The sequence below is a fragment of the Macaca fascicularis genome, chromosome 20 (assembly GCF_037993035.2).
Source record: "Macaca fascicularis isolate 582-1 chromosome 20, T2T-MFA8v1.1".
In the NCBI taxonomy this organism is placed as follows: Eukaryota; Metazoa; Chordata; class Mammalia; order Primates; family Cercopithecidae; genus Macaca; species Macaca fascicularis.
In genome coordinates, this window is record NC_088394.1 from 76,426,462 (window position 1) to 76,449,249 (window position 22,788).

Genomic DNA, 22,788 nt, shown 5'->3' on the forward strand with positions numbered 1-22,788 from the left:
TGGGGAAAGTTCCAGAATGGAGTGAAATAACATTCACCACTCTGGATCCTTATTCCATCATTTGGTTTCTTTGCCTCAGACACAACATCTGCAAAACAGAGCCAAGCTCTACAAATTCAAAGGGATATTATAAGGGCAACTGAGACAGAGCGCATGGAAGTGCTTGGAAAACTATGCTCAGGAAACAAAAAATAAGAGATCAATGTTTATAGAAGAGCAGCAGACTGCCATACTATCCACTATCCAATATCCTTAGGTTATAAAGGTCGGAGGACGTTTCACTGCCTTCACCCTGAGCAATGTTTACTTCAATTAGGAAATAAAACTTAGAGCAAAACTGGCCCAGCATATATTAAATGATAATCCGTGGATCCTGAGCATAAGAACCAGGTAGTGATCATTTTGTGTCAAATACAGGAGAAACGGCGTATACAATTATTCTGTATTGTTTTCATACTTACAATTCTGTAGATGAAAATATACATGCAGAACATGGTAAGTAAACATATCTCAGCTGACTCTCTTAGAAAAGACTCATAGCCTTTATTCATTCATAAAAGCATGTTTTTAATTACTGGAACCTGGCAACACACAGCATGAGAATTTTCCCAGAAAAAAGACATCAAGTCACATTTTTTCAAGAGACACAGAAAACCCCAAACAGGATAAATGCAAAGAAAACCACACATAATAAAACTGCAATGTATGCACAAAAAGATAGAGTTGCAAAATATTTAAAGCAAAAAGTGACAGAACTGAAAGAAGAAATGGACACATCCTCGATGATAGATGAAGAATTCAACATCCCTCTCTCAACAATTGATAGAAAAAACAGACAGAAATATCACCAAAGATAGAGAACTTAACAATATCATCAACCAACAGAATTTAATTGACATTTATAGAACACTCCCACCATTTTAACTGGCATTTCCCCAATGGCTAACGATGCTGAGTATCTTTTGGAGTGTTTATTTACCATCTGTATATCTTCTCCAATGGAAAGTTTCTATCTGTCTTTTGCCCATTTTGAACTGGATCACGTTGTTGTTGTAGTTGCTGTTTTTGTTGATTTTACTGTTGAGTTTTGAGAGTTCCTTAATTATCACAGATAGTAGTCCTTAGTCAGACACATGATGTGCAAATATTTGCTCCCAGTCTGCAACTTGTCTATTATCCTCTTAATATGGTCTCTTGAAGAGCAAAAGTTTTAACTTTGATAAAGTCTAATGTATTAATTTTTCCTTTTATGAATTGTATTTTTGGTGCCAAGTCTAAGAACTCTCAAACTCTCATCATCATACTTTTCTTTTTCTTTCTTTTTCAGTGCATGTACTGTCTTTATCTGATTTGACGACCAGGGTAATGCTAACTTTATAAGATCATGAAATGAGTTGGGAATTTATCCCCCTTCTTCTATTCTCTGAAAGAGATTGTGTAGAAACAATGGTAATTCTTCTTCAAATATTTGGTGGAATTATTTAGTGAGTCCCTAGTGGAGATTTCTTTTGGGGAATGTTTTAGTCTGTTAGTCGCCAATACCAGCTATGACCATGTGACCAGTTGTGGAAATGAGGACCGTAATTGTCATGAGTATTTTCTCCTTATTTTGTTAAGAACATGTTTGTGCATGTATATACTTGTACTAAGATATTTTCTTAGTACTCATTTTATTTCCTTTCTTTGTCCTTTATCATGTGACATAAGATTTACTGACTTCGCATCAGCATTTAAGTATTGTTAACTTTATGTAATAGCATTTGGGTTGGGGATTGATGCATTTCCCATCAAAGGATAGCTGCATTGTGTTAGGCATAATTGTGACCTTATTACTGTCTTTATTTGAAGATTATGTATGATTTTAGGAGACGTGTATGGGTTGAAGTTGACAAGGGGTGGACTTGAGATGGTTAATATTGAGTGTCAACTTGATTGGATTGAAGGGTGCAAAGTATTGCTCCTGGGTATGTCTGTGAGGGTGTTGCCAAAGGATATTAACATTTGAGTCAGTGGACTGGGAGAGGCAGACCCACCCTCAATCTGGGTGGGCACCATCTAATCAGCTGCCAACATGGCCAGAATAAAAGCAAGCAGAAGAGCGTGGAAAGACAAGACTGGTTTAGTCTTCTGGCCTACATCTTTCTCCCACACTGGATGCTTCTTGCCCTCGAACTTCAGACTCCAATTCTTCAGCTTTGGGACTTGGATTGGCTTCCCTGCTCCTCAGCTTGCAAACAGCCTGTTGTGGGATCTCAACTTGGGATGATGTGACCCCATACTTCTTAACTCCCCTTTATATATATGTCTAACCTATTAGTTTTGTCCCTCTAGAGAACCCAAATACAGGGAACTTTTAAATATGAAATCAATTTATTTTGCTCTTCTTTTCCAAGTTTCTTGAAGTGAGAGTTCAGATTAAGACTCTCCATTTTTTCTAATGAGAGCATGTAGTGCTATAATTTTCCCTCTCATAACTGCTTTGAGTTCCACAGATTTAATACATCTTATGTCATTGTCTTTCAGTTCATTGTATTTACAAAATTTCTCTTGAGACCTCCTCTTTAAACTAGAATTATTTGGAAATGTGTTGGTTAGTTTTCAGGTGTTTGCAGATATTCCCATTATCTTTCTGTTATTGATTTCTATCTTGAATCCACTGTAGTCTGAGAAAACACTCTGTATAATTTCTATTCTTTTAAATTTGTTAAGGTTTGTCTTACAGTCCAGGATGCAGCCTATCTTGTATGTGTTCTCTGGGCACTTGAAAAGGATATGTCAGAGGATGGAGGGAATTATGGCAATATGAGAGTGGAAATCTATATTCTCCTCTTGGGCATTGATGGTTTTTTGGTATGGTGTTTGGATGGAGTAGAGTGGTTGTTTTCTGAGAGTTTCCATCTTTTTAGGCTGGACGTATGTTGATCCTTTGGCTAGAAAAGGTAGGCTTTTGTTGGGACTTTTTAAAAATTTCTGTGCCTGTTGACATTTCTGGGCTTCCAGTTCCTTGTGCAAGATATCCTAGTCTAGGATATATGACAAAAAGAAAACTCAAGTAACTTATAAGCATGTCATTCCTTCGATCCCAATGTCCCTGGACAATCTGTCTGGCTATCTCAATCTCTTCTGTTTGTATATATAATCTCCAGAGTTATTAGGTATAATCAGGGGAAAGAATAGGGAGAAGCATGTCTACCTCATCTTTACAGAAACAGAAATCACTGATCATTTTTGGTTTCTTAATTCATTCTGACAACCTCTTTTAATGAGTCTGCTTATGTGATATATATATAATGTAATTATTGATGTATCAGGATTTGATTGTTCCATCTATTTACCGTTCCACTGTTTGCCCTTTTCCCTTTTGGGTTGCCCAAACAATTTTTCATATGATAATTTATCTACTTTGCCTTTTTACTATATCAGTTTGTAATTTTTCTTATTGGTTGCCCAAGAGATTATATAGTTCATTTTCCACAATATACTTAGAACCAATACCTGACCACTTCAATTGAAATGTAGGAAACTTACTCTCAGATTGGTCTCTTTAACCTCCCTTTACTTTGTAGTTACCTAACATATTACATTTACATACTTTCAAAACCCTAAACAATGCTATAATCTTTGGCAACCATCAACCACATTTTAAAGAATTCAAGCAAGTAACAGTCTATTACAGGATTCAGCAAACTTTTTCTGCTGAGGGCCAGATAGTAAATATTTTAGGCTTTGCAGACCATACAGTGTCAGCCACAACTATTCAACTCTGTGCTTATAGAGTGAAAACAGCCAAAGACAACACATAGCCAAATGAGCACAACTGTGTTTCAATGAAATTCTATTAATCAAAATAGATGGTGAGCTGAATTTGGCACGTGGGCTATAGTTTGCTGACCCCTAGTCTATTATAGTTACCCAGATATTTTTAGTTTCTTCTTCCTTCATTTCTGATGTTGCATGTTTCCCTCTCCCATCATTTCACTTCTGTCTTAAGAACTTCATTTAACCTTTTTTTAGTGCATGTTTGCTGGCACTAAATTTTCCTTCATCTAAGAATGTCTTGGCCGGGCATGGTGGCTCACATCTGTAATCCCAGCACTTTGGGAGGCTGAGGCGGGTGGATCATGAGCTCAGGAGATTGAGACCATCCTGGCTAACACGGTGACACCCCGTCTCTACTAAAAATACCAAAAAAATTAGCCGGGCATGGTGGCAGGCGCCTGTAGTCCCAGCTACTTGGGAGGCTGAGGCAGGAGAATGGTGTGAACACGGGAGGCGGAGCCTGCAGTGAGCCAAGATCGCGCCACTGCACTCCAGCCTGGGCGACAGCGAGACTCTGACAAAAAAAAAAAAAAGAAAAAAAAAAGTCTTTATTTCTCCCTTTATTACTGAAGGGTATTTTTGCTGTATATAGAAAATTGGGTCGACAATATTTTCTCTCAGCTCTTTAAACAGATAGTTCCCCTCCAAGGTTTATGACCAGGAATCATTCCTGTATAAATCAAAATCTTTTCTCTATAAATATACTTCATTTTTCTCTGACTGCTTTCAAACTTTTTCTTTGTCTTCAGATTTTAGCATTTTGATTATGATATATTTGGATATAAATTCATTTTTGTTTTGTTCCCCTCTTTGGGATTCATTGAGCTCCTTGAATCTATAGATTTGTATCTTTTAAGATATACTTTTAAAATTTAACTATTACTTATTCAAATTTTTTTCTGCACTGCCCTGTTTCTCTTCTCCCTCTGAGACACTGATGACAAATCTTAGATTTTGGAGATTTTTCACAGTTCCTTGAGGGTTTGCTTTTCCTCTCTTTTGCTTATATTGGATAGTTTCTTTTGATCTATTTGCAAGTTCATTGACTCTTTCCTCTAACATCTCCACTCTGCTCTTTAGCTCACCCAGTGAGGTTTTCATTTGTTATTTTGTCAGTTCTAAAACCACCATTTGCTCCTTCTTTACATCATATATTTACGCCATACATTTCCCACCTGAGATTTTCTAACTTTCCATTTGTTTCAAGAATGTTTGTCCTTACTTCCTGGACTACTTCAATTATAGTTAAAGTCTTTGCCAGATAATTCTAAAATCTGTGTTACCTCACATCACAAGAGAGTCTATTGATTCTCTTTTCTTAAAAAAGTTTTTTTCTGGACTTTTGTATGTCAAGTGATTTGGGGTTGTACACTGAACACTTTGAATATTAGGTAATGAAATGCTGAGTTTTATTTAAATCCCATAAAGAATGTTGGTATTTTTGTTTGTGCCAGAAATCAATCCAATTTGGTTCTGGCTCCAAGCTCTGACCAGCCTTCTGTGGCTTATGGTTTCAATGTAGGTTCCACTTTCTAAGAATTTGAAGAAATATTTGGATCGGATCCATGTTTATTCTACCCAGTCAGCAGTCTCGGACTTGTGCAGTGGTCTATACCACAGTTCTATTCTCAAAGTCTTTGATATACTGTCTGGGATCAGAAACACATATACTCAGTCAGGGATAAGTCTGGAAGTCCAAAAACAATTTCATGGGGTTGCCTTCCTGAGCAATTCCCTCACTGTGAACCCCCTGATACTTTCAAATTCTCTGGGGCTTTCCTTGTTAGTCCTCAGGCCAGAATGCTGAGACTTTACCCAACTCTGCCACACTCTGTAATTGAATCTGTGTTGAGGTCCAGTGGTAAGAGAACACAGAAAAAAACAGTGAAGTTTGCCACATACTCTTGAAACCAAAGCCCCTCTGGTCAGAGAATAAGGTCCCTGTATTAGTCTGGTTTGTATTGCTATAAAGGAATACCTAAGATTGGGTAACTTTTAGGGCATAATTAGAGGATGCCAGTGATATCAATAAGTATTTCCCATAACTGACCCAATGTCATAGAATTGCAGTGTTATGAAGTTTCAGAAAATCAACCATTTTCTTCTTATTAGGACAAACGCACCTCTAATTTCTTAATTGTTATGTATTCTAGTAATCAATATTTTTTATGGGATTAGCACTTTACTGTCTCGCTTAAGAAAGTTTCCCTAGCCCAAGGTAATGAAGATGTTTCATTTATTTTCTCACGGATATAAAACTGGTACAGTGTCACATATTGAAAAAAAACACGCTTCCCCCACTGGTCTGCAGCTCCACTTATGCTACACACCAAGTGTCCATATACATATGCACAACTGAGAGACATAATTAAGAGAATAAAATGAGAGCCACAGAGTAGAACAGATTTGTAATAGATAGATATAGATGTAGCTGTAGGTATTTATGTAAAGACAGACATATACATATAACCATCAAAAATCTTGCACCACAGGGAACACACATGTGCATGCGCGCGCGCACACACACACACACACAAAATCAAAAAAAAAAAACAAAAGTCAATAATTATGTGGGGGAAAAAGTGACCAATCTCATCAGTAATCAACGAGATGCAAATTAAAACCACATGAGACACTAGTTTCCACACACCAGAATGGCTAAAACCTAAAAGCATGACAATATTAATTATTGGCAAGGCTGTAGACCAAAATAAATTATCTTGCACTACACTGTTAGGTACATTGGTACACTGGCACAACCACAGTGGAAAACAGTTTGACAATGCATGATAATGGATCATACTCTATGACCCAGCAATTCCACTCCTGTATATATATATATACCTGAAACAAACGCATGCTTATGTGCACCAAGTGACATGTGACAGAATGCTTTGGCAGCATTATTCAGATTAGTCAGAACCTAGAAACAACCAAAATATCTTTCAACAGTAAAAGTATAAATAAACTGTAGTGTTTTCTTACAGGTGAGTACTACGGAGCAATAAAAATGAAGAAACCACAACTGCACACAACATAGATGACTATCATACACATAATACTGAGGAAAATTGTGCCCAAAACAAAAGGTTACATACCAGGTAGTTCCACTTGAATAATTTTAAATGAGGCAAACTAAATCATGCTGTTAGAAGTCAGATAACTAACTTGCAGGGAGAGTGGGCATAATGATTCGGACTGGCCAAGTAGAAGTTTCTTGGGTGTGAACAGTGTTCTATTTATTTTAATCTGGTTTGGGGGTTTAGCTGTTCACTTCATGGTAACTCACCCACTGTACATTTGTTTGGTGCACCTTACTTTTTTATGTGTTATACTTACCAAAGTAATTTTGAAACTAAATGGATCAGAGACCTCAGGACTGGATTATCTGAGAAAAGGAGAGGTACTCCTCCCCTCGGCCCTTCCTTTCTTCTTCTTTGAACAGAGTTAATTGACCAGGAAATGTTTACAGTTTACCCTCAACCATAAGATACTGAGAATACCTATTATGTGCAGTACACTAAGATGGGAACTGCTTGCTGGAGCTAGAAGTATAAAAACGGGAATTATGTTAAAATGGGATTAGAGGTAGATGAAACAGATGAAGGTTCTAAATTAATAATAAGTTGTATACAAAGAGAAAGGGAAAGTTGTTCTTTAGTGAGAATGTCAACAATACGAATTACGGAGATTTTTCCCAGGGAGGGGAAGAAGGAAGAGAGGTTGAGGAGAGGATAGTGAAGAAGGGAGACAGGAAGGAAATAGGGGAAGGAAATGGGGAAGAAAGGTTAAAGATGAGAAGGAGGAAAGGAATGGAGGGAAGAAGGAAAGATGAACCAAAGAAAGGAAAAGACAGAAGAAAGAAACATGGTTAAATGATCCACACTGGTCACCTGGTATGAGCCAGATATTCACCCACATAATATTTAATCCTCACATCTCAACCTTCTAAGGTAGATACTACCTTTCTTACTTTATAAATGAAGAAGCTGATGCTCTGTTTATTTGATTCAAGGAAACATGCCTAGAAATGTCAACCCCACCTGCACCCAACTTCAAATCCTGTGCTCCAGGAAAACACTTAATTCTCACAAGGAGGATTCCCTTATGGAAAGCAAATACTTCTATTACAATTAGGTCTTGAAGGGAGTCACCCCAGAGGGTGTCTTAGCCTAATAAGAAGAAAATGATTGATTTTCTGAAACTTTAAATCTATAATACTGCAATTCTATGACACTGGGTCAGTTTTAGGAAATACTTATTGATATTACTGGCATCTTCTAATTATGCCGTAGTATTAAGGAGTATTTTATTATTTTATTGTACTTTCTTTATTTGAGACAAGTCTCCCTCTGTCACCCAGGCTGGAGAGAGTGGTGTGATTGTGGCTCACTGCAACCTCAAACTCCCAGGCTCAAGCAATCCTCTTGTCTCAGCCTCCCAAGTAGCTGGGACTACAGGCATGCAACACCAAGTCCAGCCTTTTTTTTTTTTTTTAATTTTTAGTATAAATGATGTCTTGCTTTGTTGCCCAGGCTGCTCTCAAACTCCCGGCCTTAAGCAATCCTCCTGCCTCAGCTCCCAAAATGCTGGGGTTACAGATGTAAGCCACCACGCCTGGCCTGTGGACATGTTAGAAGAATGTAGTGTCTATTTTCTGGAGGGAAACCAGTAGAATACCAGGAGAAGTTCTGTTAAATGACAAACAATGCTTTATCTTATGGGAGAATGGGCACAAAATTTACTCCATGGCCCAGTTCCTAATATTTGCCAACTGCCAGGAATGCCAAAGATAGCTATATGGGGTGGTATAGAAAATGCCAAGAAAAAACTCAAGATCATTAAGTTATCTGTATTTCTTCAAGCTAACCAGAGAGCAGTAGCAAAGTATCAAAGAGCAAGAGAGACTCTCAGAAGAAAATCATCTCCGTCTAACAAAATTATATGTGAAAAATTGTGGACTTGGTCTCTGCATGTATCACTTTTGGGGTTAAGTCAGAGTACTTGCAAAAAGTATTATTCATTAATATTTTTTTAATATTCATTAATATTTTCACTTAAGTTCAAAGTTATTTAGCACTTATTGTGAGTTGAAAGAAAAGCTGAGGGGATGGGAGAAGGAGATGGTAAAAGAAGAATTCACACATATTGAGGATGAGGTAGGAAACATGTCAGGCATTGCAAAGACACTTTATATAGCATAGCTCTGGACATTCATTATAGGTCCAAAAAAGGCATAAAAATTAAACCAAGCTACCTCCAAGAAATAATTAGAAGTGAAAAATTGATATGGGGAAAATGGCTCAAGTTCTCCTCATTGATTTCCTGTGCACAGAGTCAAACCTGACCGTTGGTTGGAAGTCAGTTTGGCTACTTCTTATTTCTCTTTGAGCAGTTGGGTTCTCCTGTCAGTGCCTTTCATGGTAGAATCGTTTTTTGCTCTAATTACAGCTGTCAGCGATTGAATGAGCTTGACACCCTGACTCCAGAAAGGAGGAAATCCACACTCCATGCATATGCAGTGGGTTCCTTCATTAAAGCTGACTGACATATCAGACATGGTGCACTGTCACTGATTTTTGTAAGAAAAACAAATGGCTACACAATCAAGTAGGAATCTCCTTGATCAGAAACACCCAGAGAGCCCAAGAATCAGTCTTCAACTCGGCCAGTACTTCTCTAAAGACCTATATTTGTATTACTGCAAAATGGTAGCTATAGTCAATCAGGTAAGAGCCAGAACTGTACACACATGCATGCATACACACACAAGCACACACATGCACATGCACATGCACATACCAGACTCAGACTCCTTCTCCAAGGCTCTAGCAGCCCTTTCCAAATCAACTTTGTTGGAGTACCAAGTGTTGAGAATCAAGTGGGATTCTTTGGCTATTAATAGTGAACTGGCTTTCCAAGATATACAAATTTCTTGGAGAGAAAAAAAGGAGAGAATTACAGTAATCAGAATCACCGACACCTCAACAAAAATTAGAGCAGAACTACAGCTTCTCAGAGTATTTCTGTAGTTAATATAATAAAATGACAGATTTGGAGTTGAAATGGATCATCGAGTCCAAGCCTGCCAATGAATTCAAAACTGTCCCAGAGCATGCCTAACATGGCCCATTCAGAATCCAGTTGACATTCCTAGTACGATGCATGCCTTGTTTAGTGTGAGAGTACTTTCTGGAAATGGATGCACAGAATCGGTATTACAGGAAGTTGTTATGGCATGATCCCTATGAAGATGCATTCCCAACTTACAGCTTGTATTTTGTCATCAGTATTTGTCCTCCTCTAACCCCAGCAAGTCATAACACCACTGCAGCCATAAAATCTTCCTGCTGTGCTGCTTCGTACAATAGTGGCTCTTTTCCTCCTAGGCTATAAGGATATTATCAACGTCCCTCAAAAAGTCAAGCGACTTCTGACCATCCCTAACTTATCTTTAATGTGTTTCCTCAATGTGTTTCCTCCAACAGTTCCTTAAATACCCAATGGAATGCTCTTCTATGGCAATGTATAGAACCTCCGGAACTACCACTTGCAATTTTTTAGTAACTCAGAACTGTTGATATTTACAATGGCAAAAATACAGATCCTAATGGATACTGACAACTAACAGAAATACTGACAAGTAGCAATTCTTCAAGGGAGTTGAGAACAGAAAGAGGGTGCTATAACTAGGTGAGAACATAAAATGTGAAACTGTGTTTACTGATCTTGGAGTAGACAGATATACATTAACTTTTTTTAAGTACATAAGATTGTATTATTTGATTCTCTGATATATTTTTCTTCAATATAAAAACTACTGGGAAGGGAGTGAACATTATCTGCCCTGCACAGGGCAGTACTAATGGACGGTCATAGGCAGCTAAGAATATCACCAAACCCCTAGAGCAGCCCAACCCCGGAGTCAGATGGCCCTGTTCCCTGTTTACTTGCTCCAAGGCAAGTATCACACGTGGACATTACTGCTTCCGGCACTTTTTGGTGCATTTTGTCCTTCTCCCTGGCACCTGGTGGGTGGTGAATCAGCAGTTCTTGAATGAATGAGTGGCTATTACATTAATTCGTGCCTCAACGAATGAATGAATGGATGAACACAGACCGGGAGCCTGACCCACTTCCCTCTTCCCTCCCGGGCCCCACCGCCCCAGGCTTGGGCGAACCTCAGGTAAGCGCCTGCTCGCCGCTTCCGCGAACCTTCACCTACGGCGGCCGGGAGGCATCAGGAGCACGGTCAGGGCGGAAAAGCCGATCCGCGAGCACGCAAGCGCGGCCCCGAAGCTTCCGGGGGCCACTTCCTCCTTTGTCTCCTAGCTACGGCTGGTAGCGTTGTTGACATCCCGGGAGTCTGTGCCGCCGGCCTGAGCCCAGAGTTTCGCTGCCTCCGCGATGGTAAATCTAGCGTCTCCGTCTACGCCCCGGCGCTCGAAGGACGCCTACCGGCAAGGACCTTCGCTGCCCGGCTCCTGGGGCCCCCCAAGGCACGGACGGTCCAGGGGCCGCGGCGGAGACTGGTGGCTCCAGGATTTTCTTGGAGGGGCGAGGGGAGACCTTGGAAAGGGGGAAGAAGATGTCTAGATGAGTGGAAGCTGTCTTGGGAATTGATTTCCCGGGGGTGGTACATAGGGAGGGTTGATGTTGAGAAAGGAAAGAGAGAGATCGAGAGGGTGAAGAATGCTCAGGGGAGTGAGAAATCCGGGGAGCCAGGAAAGTTTCCAAAGACGGGGCGGGAGGCCGAGATGGAAAGGAAAAAAATCAGACCCTTAGAGAGAAGGAAGAGGTGGGACAGGGAAAGCAAGGGAATGCAAGGGTGAGAAGGGAAGATACTGAAAAAGAAGAAAGGGAAATAAAGAAAAAGGAAGTAAGTGATGGGAGACTCGTTCCCCTCCTCCCCACCCCCAAAAAAAAAGGAGTAAGAAAAAAAAAAAGTAGAAACTGTGGAAAGCAAAGGTCATTAAGAGAGGAATGAAACGGGGATTGGAGATGGGGATTAAGAAATTGTACTAGGAGCACTCAGAAGTCATGAGACGAGAAACAACTGGGTGGAGAAATGGAAAGGCCAGGGAAAGAAAAGAAAGGAGTTTGGGAGATAAGTAACAGGGAGAAAGATAAATGAGGACACAGTGGCTTCAAGAAGCTGTGGACATCGTCTTAAAAGATTGCCCAAAATGCAGTAAATTATTGATCCCCTGTTCAGCGTTTACGGTTTAGTGCAGTGTTTCTCAAAGTGAGATGCAAACATTCGTTGCTACATAAGATGGCCCAGAAATGCTAAATAAGAATGAATCACATCGTGAGAAAGTTATTCCTCTTCCTTTTTGTTCAACCTTCAGACTACATACAGGAGAAAATTTCTGTTACTATTAGGTCCTTAATACCACTGTCATTTGGAAGTTTCCATTTTTCATCTAAAGAGCAGGCCTCAGGCTCAGAGCTTTCATTGCAGTAGAATTTAATGATATGCTGTCTCTTCATTTTGTTCATTTTGTTTGTTTTACAGTTATTTCTATTTATGAGGAATAACATCAGGTTTCCATCTGTGGTAGTGATATATGGTTTCCTTTTAAAATGCATTTATTTAAACTTTTAGCAGTGAGATAATTTAAAGAATACTTAGATAAATAATATACATGGCATTCATAATGGTAAGAATAATGAATCTAGTATAAAAATGCCTGAAGTTAAGAAAACATTGGCTATGATGCTGAAATAGAGAAAGTAAGTGCTCATGCTCATACCAAGTGCAAAGGAAAACTATCTTGAAGTAACACAATGTTCACCTGTGCAATAGAGGAAAGAAGAATATAGCAAACCCTCATCAAGAGAATTTGCAGAATACTGTTTGAACTCAGAATATCCAGAGATTGCTCAGTCATGAACAATTTGCAGGTTTGGAAAAGATAGTTCTTGACTTTGACCTTTCTAGAGAGGAAGAAAACGTACAATACAGTCTACACATAAGATTCCAAATGAGTTTAAAACACAATAATAGATTCCAGAATAATCATTCATAGTTGAACATTCAGCTTGCACTGATATGGAAGCTATAGTTATCAAGAAAATCCTAGAATCCTGGAATACTTTGTTTTTTATAGAATATCCTTTAAATTTAATCATCTGAACTGATTAGGTCACAGTAATGAAAATAAGATTTCTCAATAAGGACTACTTTTAGATATAGGGAGGCCATGATATAGCTCTATAAATATCTAAAGCACTATAATGTAGAAAAGGAATTTTCATTTGAATACAGCAGGGTCAATGAATGAAAGATAATCTGGGACAAATTTCCATGCAATGTAAAGAATAATTTTCTAGTAAATGGAAACAGATAAATATGGAGTGAACTCCTGTGAGGCAGTAAGCTGTCTTACTGAGATTTATCAGGATTATAACCACGAGGTCTTATATAGGTGTATTTATGTGGGACTTGACAATTTCAAAGCTGTCTTTTAAGAATCTGAGATTATCACACTCGGCACCTTAGGTTATGGAGATAGGGGAGTAGGTATCTTTCCAAACGTTATTCTCCTTAGGGTTGGAGTTACCACAGGGCCCTTTTGGTTAATTATCTTCCTGGTCTCTTTCAGGCAGAGGTGGAAGAAACCTTAAAGAGGATCCAGAGCCATAAAGGGGTTATTGGAACTATGGTTGTAAATGCAGAAGGTAAATATATCACAGGCTATCTTCTTGACATGCAGAAGCCAACCAGGAACCTGTTTGCTGTGTTAGTCCATATATATATATAAAAAACACTCTGCTAAGATCTGGGGACATAAATATGAAGAAGACATGTCTAAAAATGTCTATATACTCCTAAGAAGCACTATACATTGTTTACTTTTTAAAGCTTTGGTAATTCTCTTCCAATATTTCAGAAGTGCCAAAAAAAACTGTCATATAGAAGATAGGGAGAGTATCATTGATGGTAGTTTGTTTTTGTTTCAACATTATTAACCATACAGAATTTCAGTCTTTATTTTAAGTGGAACGTGTTCCTTGAACATATTTTATTTAAAAATCTTTGAGAATTAATGATATCATTTATAATGTACTCTTTGTGGATGTAGTATAAGAAGAGCCTATACATTTCCAACTATGAAATCTGTAGACTTACCAAAAATTTGCTCTTGCTGCACAATCCTTGTTAAGAATCCACATCGCATTTACTTTGGCATGTTACTTTGGCACATTACTTTGGCACATTGCTCCATGCTCAGCTATGGTGGCAACCTCTTAAGAGTTCCTGCTGGTTTCATTGCTAATTCAGACACTTGTAAGGACAAGGGGTGCCAGAAATTCCAGAGCATTAGTTAAAATAAGAGTAGCTACTTTACATAATTTGTGGTGCAACCATGGATTTGGTCCATTACCAACTCAGTGCCTTGGAAAAATCCATCAGTAAATACTTATTGAGCAACTACCAACTGAAAGTCTGCTTAAATTCTGAACTACAACTCCTTACCACTAAGAATGCACAATAACCTATTTTACTGGTGGTTTTGATCATTAAATGAGACAATAATTGTTGAGTGCTTGGCATAATACCCAACACTTAATAGTAATTAAATAGTTATGAAAATGTCGGGATTTTTAATTCATTTATACAGATAAAGCATTTGATTTGTTTTATAACCAGTAACTCAAGACCAAATGAATGAGAGAGATAATAGAACATAATAAATTTTTGAGCTTGAATAATCAGGGGAAGAGAAGATTTAAGATCTGCCTTACAGGTAAGTCAAGAACTATGCAGAATATTTCCAGGAAGCATTTCAGCCCTAGTACATGGATCTGGTTGCATTGATTTTATTTCCAGGTATTTGCATACACTCTGCCATGGCTCCGAAGATGAGCCGTCCATGTGATTTCATAGAGGTCTTTCATTAGTTTCCTTTGGCTGCAGTAACAAACTACAACACGCCTGGTAACTTAAAACAACAGAAACGTATTCTATTCCAGTTCTGGAGGTTAGAAGTTGAAATCAAGATATCCGCAGGCTCATGCTTCCTCTGAAGACACTATGGAAGGATCATTCCTTACCTCTTCCTAGCTTCTGGTAGTTGTCAATCTTTAGTGTTCCTTGGCCTATAGACACATCACTCCAATCTCCACCTCCATCATGATGTGGCATTCTCATCTTTGTGTCTCTTGTCTGTTTCATTATAAGAACCCCAGTTATTGGATTAGGGCCTACGCGAATCCAGTGTGACCTCATCTTAACTAATTACATCTGCAAAGACCCTGTTTCCAAATAAGGCCACCTTCTGAGGTTTATATTGGACTTGAATTTGGGGATCTGGGGGGTCTAGGGAGACACTCTTCAACCCTGTACAGGTGCATTCACCTGTGACACCCAGAACCACTCATCTAATGTTATTCTTTGGAAGATCTTGGTCTAAAGTAGGTAATCCTGGTGATATGCGCCAAACGTCTGAAAAATATTCACCCCCTTTGATCTACAATTTTACTCCTAGCAATTTATCCTAAAGAGTGATGATGAAAATATTTAGGTATGAGGATACTCACTGAGGCATCATATGTAATAGCAATAAATAAATAAATAGAACAAATAAGTAAATAAATGTATCCTAACAGTGCAGGAATTTTTAAAGTAACTATATAATATTTACTTGATGAACATTACTCTATTTAAAAGGTTGAAGACTATTTAGGGTCTTGGGAAAACTCACAGTATTAGATGAAAAAAGCAGAGAACAAAGCGGTCACCAGCGCGTTCTAATCCTATCTATGGTCAGGTGCACACATACACTTCAAATAAATAGAGAAGGAAGAGTAGGGATATGTTACAGTGATCACCCTGAGTAGTGAGACGAAAAGTGATTTTCACTTTATTTTCCTGAGGTTCCTCAATTAACACTTCTCTTATCCGAAGGCAACAAAATATTATTTTCAATACCCATTAACTTCTAATTAACCTCTACTAGGATAAGTTTATATTAGAATTCAGGACACTTTTCAAGGTTTCTGGGTACTTAAGAGTTTTTACCTGAAAGCCAAATTAACCTGTTTTCCCTAAAATATAAATAAGGGGCTTATTTTTATGGTTGGATTATTAATAACCAGAGTATATGACAAGGATGTTTATTAATGGCATATGGTGTAAACTATGTGACCAGAATGTAATAAAATACTCAGTTTCAACAACCTATTCAATTTTAGATGAAAGCGTCATTTATTACAGTGTAGCTTTGTAGCTTTTCAGCTTTGGGAAGTCCCATGAAATTTAATACCAAAATATTTAGCTAAGATGATGTTTTATGTATTACTGTTTTCTACTAGCAGTTGTGGTCTACTAATTCTAGGCAAATCATTTTAGCATTTTCAGATTATATTTGTGGTTAGGTCAGACTTCTACCATGCTTATTCATTTAGATATCATCATATGCCATGTTAAATATAGTCCTTCGGTTTCACTGTTACTGAAACGTAGACTTCCTATTGAAGACAGTAAAGTAGTCTTCCCAGTTTAGCCCAATGCTACATATTTTAATTAGAGTAGATTTTTGTTAGCATTGGTTTCTCATTTATAAAACCATTCGTTGTTTATAATATTGCAACACTGATCATTGAATTAGATACTGGCAAATATGTATGTTTGTCCCCCAGGCAGTCAGATCTGTCATATTTTCTTATGTACATAAGTCTGATTTCTACAGGCTCTTAATTTTAAATATTCCTAACATTTCTAACAATCTATCATTTGAGTTTCATTAGATTGTAACAGCCATCCAGCCAATTCCTTTTATTTTGAAATACAATCTATCAACCAGAGCACAAATGTGCAGTTGAAGATGACAAATTGAAATAACGGGTGCTGGCTTACTAGGATCATAGAGATTAGTAAAGTAGTGCCATCAAATTTTAGAATACATATGCTCTTTGTTCTAGGAGCTTCATTTTAGGAAATTATCCTACACATATATACAAATGTGAAATGAGATGACCAAGGACATATTAAGTAGCCTTGTTTACAAAAGTCAAAGATTGAGAACAGCCTAAATGCTCATCAGTAGGACATATTAAGTATATTACAAAACATCTATTCAACAAGACTATTATTCAGTCACTAATATGTGTGACTTACGTGTACAGAATCAGACAATTTCCAAAGAGTATTAAATTTAAAAATCAAGGTACGAAATAGAGAATGGTATCATTAAAATGAAAATTACAAACACAAACACATACATTCTTGAATAGACCTAGAATGTCTCTAGAAGGCTCTAAGAAACCAGTAGTTGTTTCTCAGAAGGGAAGTGGGTAAATTTTATACCATATGCTAAAATTACTTCTCAATAAATTATTTTTTAATTACCTCACATGGTGCCAAGCAAGAGTTCAATAAATATTTGTTGATTGATTTTTTCCAAGTGTGTATGGCAGATACGAAAAACTCCACGTGTTTCCACTGTGCACACTTATTATTCAAAAAGGCTAGCTGTTTTATTTATTGACTTGGATCATGAACAGACTAACTAAATAGACCTGAGCATCTGATTCATAATCCTGTCACCTACATTTTAAATAATTTATTCTGGTTGTATTTCTTGTTTTGCTACTGAGCATTGCACCCTTAGTAGGTAGTCACTACTTAGGATGCAAAATAAAACTGCTCGTCAAAAAGTTCCCATCAAAGGTTGCGTGTTGCCACATTTCCATTTCCTGCTTGTTAAAGATCCATGTTTTGTGACCTTCAGGTATGCAAGACAGCTGACTGCCTTCCAGGGAAAAAGTGGCCAGCAAATCATACTAAAAGATTAGCAAGGTTTTTATGATGCTTTATTTATTGAATAGGTTTTCCTGTAAATATTATCCTCATACTGTTTAGCAAAACATTCTGGACACAGCAGTTTTCTTAAAAGAAAGAGAAATCAGTCTTTTCAAAGTCAAAATTGATGGTCTTCAAGATTTTTATGAAAACCTGGTAAAATCCTAAGTTTGTAACACTCTTCTACTCTTGAAAGTGCTCTTCTTGTTTAATAGTTTCTGGAGCTACATTCTCTGAAGGAAACCAGGAGCCATGTTAGGCTCATTCTTGAGTGCCCTTAATACAGATACCTAAGGAATTTGATAGTGATCCCAAATTCACCTTCATATCTCCTCCTAAAATAAAAGCACATTGCAAATCAAATCCCTGGAATTCTCTGGCTATCTAGTTCTTCTCAAAATAATATGAAGGCGGCCGGGCGCAGTGGCTCAAGCCTGTAATCCCAGCACTTTGGGAGGCCGAGACGGGCGGATCATGAGGTCAGGAGATCGAGACCATCCTGGCTAACACAGTGAAACCCCGTCTCTACTAAAAAAATACAAAAAACTAGCCGGGCATGGTGGCGGGCGCCTGTAGTCCCAGCTACTCGGGAGGCTGAGGCAGGAGAATGGCGTAAACCCGGGAGGTGGAGCTTGCAGTGAGCTGAGACCCGGCCACTGCACTCCAGCCTGGGCGAAAAGGCGAGACTCCATCTCAAAAAAATAATAATAATAATATGAAGGCTATCTCTCATTAGATACGATATATGTAAAATACCTACCACAGTGCCTGGTACATAATAGGCATTAATGCTGGGTGTTCCAAGTTGAGTTAGATTGATTTCAACTGAATTGAATTACACTTGCATATTCTTCTGGCTAGAATTTTCCAGTTAATAGTTTCTGTTTTAAACTTGTGTAACAGAACAATAGAGCATGCTGGGCATGGTGGCTCACGCCTGTAATCCCAGCACTTTGGGAGACATGAGGCGGGTGGATCACCTGAGGTCAGGAGTTCAGCCTAGCCAACATGGTGAAACCCTGTCTCTACGAAAAATACAGCAATTAGCCAGGCGTGGTGGTGGGTGCCCGCAGTCTCAGCTACTCCAGCTACTTGGGAAGCTGAGGGAGGAGAATTGCTGGAACCCAGGAGGCAGAGGTTGCAGTGAGCCGAGATCCTGCCGTTGCACTCCAGCCTGGGCCTAGGACAGCGAGACTCCGTCTCAAAACAAACAAACAAACAATGGAGCATACAAGTAGCCAAATTTAATAGTGTTTACACCAAAAATGAGTGCAAACCAGGGAATGCACAGCAAAACTACAATATCCTTATTACCACATTTTCTTTTTTTTCAATCAATGTTGACCAGGTTGGCCTCGAACATGTAGCCTCGCCTCCCCGAGTGCCAGAGCAACCGGCCTGAGCCACCGCGGCTCCTATTACCACATTTTCTAACATAAAATTTAAGGTTTGCAAAATACTGTGTGAGGAGTCCCTTTTGATGTACCGTCTAGCATGTGTGGTGATATCCCTTTATGTTTCTGGCCTCAGGGAAGAAGACTAACACCATGTCACAGATCAAGCACTTCAAAGCAGACTCACTGTAGACAAGATATTCGGGGGAGTGCATTTCATCTAAAAATATGTTAACTTAGTACTCAAGTAGTCAGTTAACAGCTTCTGAAAGATTTATGCACAAAAACGTTCATCACCACCCCATTAGCTATATAAAAAATATACAAAATGACCAAACAATAGGAGATGGACTGTATTATATGTCCATAAAATAGTAAGTATGCAGTTATTAAAAATAATGTTGATGACACTGTCAACAAGGACAACTCGTATGTTATAATTTTAATGAAGAAAAAAGCAACAGTCAAATTTGTAAATATAGTTTCACACAACTATACTTAAAAATCTACAGAGACAAAAAGATTGGAGGGAAATAAACTAAAATTGTTACCAGAGAGTGATAAGCCATAACTTTTTCCTCCACTTTACAATTATCAGTGTTTTCCAGTACTTTCACAATGTACATATTACTTTTCTAGTCAGAAAATTATTAACCAAAATTAAATTTCATAATAGGTATTCCCATCCGAACAACCTTGGACAACTCAACAACTGTTCAATATGCAGGCCTTCTTCATCACCTAACAATGAAAGCCAAAAGCACAGTTCGTGATATTGATCCTCAGAACGACCTGACTTTTCTTAGGATCAGATCAAAGAAACATGAAATCATGGTAGCTCCAGGTAATTTGGCATTTCATTTCCTAGTTAAATCATCTTTCTACTTTGCAAGATAAAAAGCCTTGTTTCTATGAATGGGAAGTATAGATTTTAGTATGCAATATAAAACATAATATTCTTCTATTACAAAATGATATTTGAATGTAAAAATCCCAACCTAAAAATTCTATGAAATTAGCAATTAATATGACCCCATGACTTTAGAACAGGTTGAATTTTGCCCACTTGCATTTATTATTAGTAATGGAAAAAATTAGAAAATGTAGGTCTCATTTTCAGCAAACTTAGCATACAGACTCTGCAGAATGGGAGAAATGTTCCCTGTCCTGCAGATAAAGTAGGCAGTGAACCCAAGGCCTATAGGTTCTTAAACCCTCCCTATGAGGAAAGTACATCTCCCAGGTCTACCAGAAGAGCAGCCACAGAAACACTCCTTTCCCTGAAGGAATTAGGTTCACAATGTTACAAAATGACTGTACCATGGGACCTATGCCACTAAACTAATCTAGAACAAACCTCTATAGTAAATCCATCAAATCAGAATTGCCTATAAACTAAATGAAGTTTTTTCTACACCAGTGTCCTCACCCTGGCTACACATTAAATCACTTGGAGGACTTTTAAAAAATTTTTCCATTCCTGCAACTCCACCCCAAACCAATGAAATCAGAATCTCTGAGGCCCTAGGAAATGGGTATTTTCTAAAGGCTCAACAGGTAATTCTGATGTGCAGCCAGGGTGGGAAACCTTCTGTCTACATAAGGTCCATGTGATGTTTTGAAGAGAACAGCAGTCTAGTTGAAATATTCCTTGATTAAATTTAAATTAAGGGTGAATTGATTTTGTCCATCTCTCCATAGATAAGGAATATCTTCTGATCGTCATTCAGAATCCATGTGAATAGACCTGCGATGGCCAAGGCTGTCTAAGCGACACTGGGTTAGAAACACTTGGCTCTCTCGTGATTATTAAAATTCTATTTCAATCTAACTGACCCTTCAAACATTCTTTTCTATTTCTACATCTAAACTGTTCTGCATGTCTCATTTAGTCCCTTTTGATTATATTGTGAAGTTGTACTTTAGTGATACAATAAATGAATTCTGGTATATACGTCTCTATTGTCTTATAATACACAAAACCAAGGATTCTAATAAGACAGCGCTCCTTGTGACAATTCTTTTAGTCTAGAAGTAGCTGTCACCAAGTACAGAAGTAGAATTTCACCCATTTCTGTGGTAGACCAAGGAGATTCAGTAGAGCATTGTGGGAGCTATACGGAGAATAGAAAGTCCCAATACTCAAAGAGTATTCAATGGTTTCCCAGGTTAAATAAGGACAGCAGGGAGTCAGAAGCATGGTTGCCACTGGGGCCAGTGCCAACCTAAGAAGCTCCTCCATCCCTCGTACTTGTGCTTCTAGCACACCAGTCTGAGGGGGCCAGGAATGAGTCTTAGGCAAGGTTTCATACATATAAGGCTGAGTATATAACTCCAGAGGGTTTGATTTTTACTGGATGTTGCAAACATTCAGAAAATCATGAAAATAATAACAACAAATCTAACAGATTTCTATGCACCCCAAACCCACAAAGAAGAGATGTTAACATTTTACCACATTTGCTTTATATCCTTTTTTTCCAACTAAACTTTGCATTTTGAGATAACTGAAGTTTCATGTGAAATTTTTAGAAATAATATAGTGATTCTGTGTGCCCTTTATACAGTTTCCCCCTGTAGAAACATCCTCCAAAACCCTAGGACAGTATCACAACCAGGAAATTGATAGTGACTCAGTCAAGACACAGAATATTTGCATCCCTGGCAGGATTCCTCAGATGCCCTTTGGTAGCACCTCCCTCCAACCCTTGACCCCTGACAGCCACTAAGCTGTCCTCCATTGATATAATTTTTTAATATCAAAAATGTTATGTAGGCCAGGCACGGTGGCTCCCACCTGTAATCTCAGCATTTTGGGAGGCCGAGGCAAGCAGATCACCTGAGGTCAGGAGTTTGAGACCAGCCTGGCCAACATGGTGAAACCCCATCTCAACTAAAAAGTACAAAAACTAGCCAGGCATGGTGGCACATGCCTGTAATCCCAGCTACTCGGGAGGCTGAGGCAGGAGAATCATTTGAACCTGGGAGGTGGAGGTTGCAGTGAGCCAAGATTGCACCACTTCACTCCAGCCTGAGCTACAACAGAGTTAGACTCTGTCTAAAGAAAAAAAAAAAAGTAAGAGGAATAAATACAATATGTAACCTTTAGGGATTGACTTTTTCCCTGTGCATCATTCTCTTGAGATTCATCCAAAAAATAAGAAATGAAACATTACAGCTACAGCTGAAGCCTGCTCCTCCTCCTTGGGCCTCTGTCCTCCTTCCCCAGAAGATTCTTGTCAGGAGGCACAGGTTACCCAACGCAAGCGTCCGCAGGTACTTTCACCTAAGTTCCTGCCACAGCTCCACATGAAGCCAAGTGTGAGAATGATGCCTGGTAAGTTTATTAGTGCAGCCATACCACTGGCCCCAATTTGCACCCTGTGAGACTATCATAGCCAACCCTGACAGACGGTGGTATCAGCAGAAAGGAAGAGCCACACCAAATCCCTAAGGTTAAAGGGATTTACTCTCCCAAGTGGTGATGGGAGAGGAGACAGGTTATGGATGAAACTCACCCAAGGCTGAGGGAGACAAGGGGGACTGAAGCCAAACAGCCAAATCTTTGCATGCAACAGATGTCGGAGCCCCACTGCATAACTCAGTACTCCTGGGAGCAGGGCCTGCACATGTCAGTTTTGCAAATGTTCTCCAGGTAGTTGCAATGCAGCTGCAGGCTGAGACATGCTGAGTCGTGGTCAGGAATGAAGGTTTTAGAGTCATTGGCCCTAGATTCTTCAAATTCTGGCTCTGCTGCTTGTCAAC

General features: G+C 38.7%; 1 protein-coding gene and 1 long non-coding RNA gene across 7 annotated transcripts in view; one reads left to right on the plus strand and one right to left on the minus strand.

Moving 5' to 3' along the window:
* The window catches only part of LOC102144542 (uncharacterized), a 384,854-nt gene extending 373,767 nt beyond the window's left edge, over positions 1–11,087 (minus strand). For 2 of the 3 annotated variants that reach the window (XR_010583941.2, XR_012429170.1), the window contains exons 1-2: positions 11,001–11,087; positions 9,622–9,753 (exon numbers count right to left, since the gene is read on the minus strand). This is a non-coding gene — a long non-coding RNA (uncharacterized lncRNA). The remainder of the gene's footprint in view (positions 1–9,621; positions 9,754–11,000) is intronic. The other variant, XR_010583939.2, reaches the window with a different exon arrangement.
* On the plus strand, positions 10,824–20,973 carry DYNLRB2 (dynein light chain roadblock-type 2). 4 transcript variants are annotated; one of them, XM_045382514.2, is made up of 4 exons: positions 10,824–11,005; positions 13,428–13,503; positions 19,700–19,867; positions 20,725–20,973. In XM_045382514.2, exons 1-4 carry the CDS (start codon positions 10,916–10,918, stop codon positions 20,766–20,768), a joined length of 378 nt encoding a protein of 125 aa, XP_045238449.1. In that variant the 5' UTR covers positions 10,824–10,915; the 3' UTR covers positions 20,769–20,973. The 4 variants fall into 4 exon arrangements, with proteins under 4 accessions (XP_045238449.1, XP_073883758.1, XP_073883757.1 ...); XM_074027657.1 differs by lacking the exon at positions 10,824–11,005 and adding an exon at positions 11,166–11,351 and having other exon boundaries at positions 13,432–13,503; XM_074027656.1 differs by lacking the exon at positions 10,824–11,005 and adding an exon at positions 11,166–11,318 and having other exon boundaries at positions 13,432–13,503.
* The last annotated feature ends 1,815 nt before the right edge of the window (positions 20,974–22,788 follow it).

Excerpts from the sequence above, each read along its gene's own strand:
- DYNLRB2 (XM_045382514.2), top strand. The coding sequence starts at position 10,916 with ATGAATGAATGGATGAACACAGACCGGGAGCCTGACCCACTTCCCTCT. Across the intron at positions 11,006-13,427 it reads CAGGCTTGGGCGAACCTCAG|GCAGAGGTGGAAGAAACCTT; the intron begins GTAAGCGCCTGC and ends GGTCTCTTTCAG. Across the intron at positions 19,868-20,724 it reads TGAAATCATGGTAGCTCCAG|ATAAGGAATATCTTCTGATC; the intron begins GTAATTTGGCAT and ends ATCTCTCCATAG.